At 46.3% G+C, this 4,129-nt stretch overlaps 1 protein-coding gene across 1 annotated transcript in view; it reads right to left on the reverse strand.

Moving 5' to 3' along the window:
- T265_11504 (hypothetical protein) overlaps window positions 1–47 on the reverse strand; it is a gene marked incomplete at both ends in the record, with an annotated part of 23,988 nt that extends 23,941 nt beyond the window's left edge. The window contains one exon of the mRNA XM_009178175.1: window positions 28–47. Within this exon, the coding sequence (XP_009176439.1) occupies window positions 28–47 (20 nt within the window). The remainder of the gene's footprint in view (window positions 1–27) is intronic.
- Window positions 48–4,129: the final 4,082 nt, after the last annotated feature.

A 4,129-nucleotide genomic window follows, 5' to 3' on the forward strand; every position in this document is an offset into this window, starting at 1 on the left:
ATTAAACCCCAACCATTAGGCACCTACTCAACATAGCCGGTCGACATCTCCGGCGGTAGTTGTGTATACCCTTAGTTGTAAGAATCTTTCCGAATTCATCCGCCACAAACTGCCGCACCTCAGATGACGGCGTTCCATATCTCAGCAGGGCCTGGCATGTGCCCAACTCGTTTTCGGTTAAGCGTCGATTGACTAGAAGCCGATCGTAAAGAAACTTTGACAGTTTGTGGTTGTGTTCCAGAAAATAAGAGGTCACTGCCAGTTGGTTCCTTTGCCTCCGTAGACAAAACCGCACTGGGCAGCTGGTGTTCGCGTACTTTTTTTATTAGAAATTACGCTCGGCTTACTAGCTTCTTCGGATCCATGGCTTTCCGTTTTTCTTGGAGGGCGCCTGCTGCATTTGTAGTACACCCATTCGTAACGCAAAATAGTGTTGGTGCTTCGATTACTGGATGAACGCACAAATATCACAAATTTATCCTTCATGTATTCATTTAACGTGTTCTCAAATGTCATGAAGGATGAAAACGATACACCCACAAATTTCTCGACGAAAGCCACTTCCGAAGCCATAGCAGACGAAGTTCAAAGCCGAATGTGCGCCAATAATTTTCAAATGTCATCGATTAAAACAAATCGCAAAAAAATAATGGCAGATGAGGGGGTCTTCCGTCTACGCATATATGCAAAGAAGTGCAACATTTTGACGTTAAAGTTTTTATTTCGCCCGCAGGGTTTTGCAGAAAAATACATTGTGCGTCTAGCCGCTGGCCATATGGCCCGGGAACGCGCTTCATGCACAAGCCAGCATTCTGATTAGGTGGTTGTGCACAGGCCAGGAAGCGCTTGCGTTCAAAGTGCATGTATGCATAGGCAAAAAATAGAGTTAAATGATTGAAGCGCGTAAACCAAGGAAAAACGGACTGTCAGTGCAGGAGGGGAAAGTGGCATGAAATAATTTAAATAATTTATTCCGGGATATCTCTGCTCCTCCGTTCGGAATAAATGCAATTGAATATTTATGAAATAGGTAATCCTTACATGACAAAACGACTGACGCTTTTTCCACAGCCTCGTAAACAATGGCTTGCTGATTCATCCCATAGAGATTGGACCTACACGATGAATACCTCATTTACGACGGCATAGTTACATATAGTAAGTGGATGGTGCATTGGGTACCACTGGTTTTTGTCGACAACAGTCGCATCACACACACCACCACTGCGGTGCGGTTGCATTTTCCGGCGCTTCGCCTTTGGAACAGTTTTCTTGGATCTATTCTATCCTACACCTTTGATCTGCATATCAATCGCTTGCTCTCCGCAAGCTAAATTGATCTGTATAAATTCTGAAATCCTGTCAGTCGCCGTTGAAGACCTACGGATATTGGGATCTGGCTCACGTCACGGAGTCCACATACACGCGCACAACTACCCGCAACCTTCGGAGATACTCCACGTTGCCTACACGAAACGGTAGTCAGCGACGAGTTCTATTCTTTGAAACCACTTCTGCAAAGATCGGTGAAGATTTACGGGCGCTATCGAGAGGTCTGTCCGCGCAAGTTTCACCACTGAATCCCTATTAGTTGCGGTCGATAATCCCTGGCCTTCCGAGCTGACTGCGTTCACAACTTCTGCTAACCGGCTAACGCACACGCTAGTCCGAATGTAGACACAAAACCGCACATACACGCCACACGCTCGCAATTTTGCTAGCTAACCTGCCCTACACACACACGCCCAATCATGTCCAAACGCGTCACCCGTTCTATAGCATCAACATTAACGAAAGCGTCGACAGCGCGCACGATAACAAAAAAATCAATGCGACCCATGTGTGGCCTGTTCTGACCCCGTGAGTCTCAATACGCCCTCAGTTCAATGTTGTTTGGTAAACTGCATGTGCACGCCCGTTGCGATGGAACACTAACTGATGCAACGGTACAGATTGTTAATGATGCCAGTCACCCTTCAGTAGGTTATCTATGTGCCACTTGTAGAGATAACATCTTGAATAACGGCAGCCAAAATGCGAACACAAATGACATCAGCAAAAGGAACGACCCAATGGAGAATAGACTGGGCTCATTAGAGAAACAACTAGAACATATCAAAGAGCTGTTACAACCACGTGAGTATGGGCCGGTGGGGTGAGTGAAGCATGTTGAATTAACAAAGAATTCCATACCTCTGTTACAAACCGAGGAAGTAACGTCAAAAAAGGTTATTGAATCCGAAACTAGGCCGCTCAATAATAAACGGAAAGCATCATCAGGACTTAGTGTTATTTGCACTAACGTCACAGAACCTTGTGATACGTTATTACAAGCGAGACACAAGCGCAAACTGGAGGAGTGGTTCAAACTTTGCGCTAAAATGAAGTTAAGACCCATCGAACCAGTTTCCCTAACGCGATTAAGTCGACCACCGTATTCGCCAAGACTTCTCAGAGTTACCGCTAATACCGAGAAAGACCTGGAGAGCATACTATTACCAGCCTTCCAACTTAGGGGGGAACCTGACAATGGTGAAAGGATTTTCGTTGATATACCGTGGTCGGAAAGATCGCGCAAAAGTACACATCAACCTACAAACTCAACCAGAAAACATACAAATGACCGCAGTTTGATCATCTTGGGTTTTCCGGAGCCCAACGAAACGTCAGATAAAATAGCACAAAACACACACGACTAAATGCAATGGCGATTCCTATGCAGTACACTTGAAAGTGAAAAGGTGGCCGTAGTTGACACTTATCGGATTCCGAAATCACCAAATTATGTGGGTACCGGCCCGAGGCCCCTGAAACTCACACTACTTCGTGGTGATATGCTAAGCTTAATCCAAACACAATGGCAACGTCACAGGAACGTACTCCCTAGGGAGCTAAGGATGAGCACATCCATGCGGAACAATATACCCACAGAAGAGACCAAGGTTAATGAAGATGAAGCCGTAGGGGTTTATAAGCCAGGTGAAACTTCAAAAAACGACCAGCTGCCGACTCCGCCAGGGTCGGCAAAATTATAGCCGCCCAACGTGCAAATTCTCTTACGTACTGCCCAACACTGCGGCCAATAAACACCATTAAATGACTATACACGAATGCGCAATGGGGAGTTTATTTAAAAAAACGCTATACCTTATGCAAAGGCGGAGTACAACTGTAGCAAACAGTGAAAAACGCTGCTGCGGTGCACATAAGCCAAAGTATGTTTATATTTGTCATTAAAATCCTATGAAGCCTTTCATGAACCTTAACATATCCATCGACCTGCCTTTCTTCACACAACCTTTTTCTGACTACCCACATCAATTCTGGCAATACAAGTTCGGCAGGAACTCGACATTTGCGTTTTCGGATATCTCGATTCGAACTTATGTACAGTCTTGGATATGTATACATAAGTTGTTTCCATCTTAGCTAATCATATTTTTATTCTATATATAACTCAACAAAAGTAGTAGCATCCTATGACGAAGCGTGCTGACCGGGAAAGTCGAAAGGAAGTCGGATGACGTCGCCCGCATTTGGATCGCGAATCAGCAGGCCTGCTCCCAAGGTTATCCCCCAGCGGCTATTGGTGCAAACCTCTGCTAAGCAGCTCGATCTCGTACGACCTCGATGCGCTCTGGACCGCAGTCAGACTGCCGAGAGTTCGAATAATGCGCAAGCCAAACGGAAGCAAATGATTGGCTGGTCCGAATCACGTGGTACGTGCCACACATACGAACACTGCGTACTGTAACGCATTTGAAACTCGAATGTATCTGCTTGCCCGTTTCTCATATGACCTTATACGTGCCCCTCCCTTTCTCTCTTCCCCCATTGCAGGTACCACGGACGAATCACCACGGGCCCTGGACAGGGAAGAGTACCCCGCTTGTACACCCCCTAACTGACCTTGACCCGACCCTGTACACACCCCCCGCTTCCGGTTTCGGTTTCGCTCAATACACGTGTGTCGTTACCACACTCCGGCCTTCTCCCTTGTTCCACCCGACCTGTGCGCATGTGTGCTGTGTATACTGTGTGGATTCATTAATACCAGTCCGTATATCTGCACATTTCAGAACTGACGTGTGCCGTCCTCTCGAACGTCGAATACCGCTGACTTCCTGAC

The sequence above is a fragment of the Opisthorchis viverrini genome (genome assembly GCF_000715545.1).
Source record: "Opisthorchis viverrini unplaced genomic scaffold opera_v5_508, whole genome shotgun sequence".
In the NCBI taxonomy this organism is placed as follows: domain Eukaryota; kingdom Metazoa; phylum Platyhelminthes; class Trematoda; order Opisthorchiida; family Opisthorchiidae; genus Opisthorchis; species Opisthorchis viverrini.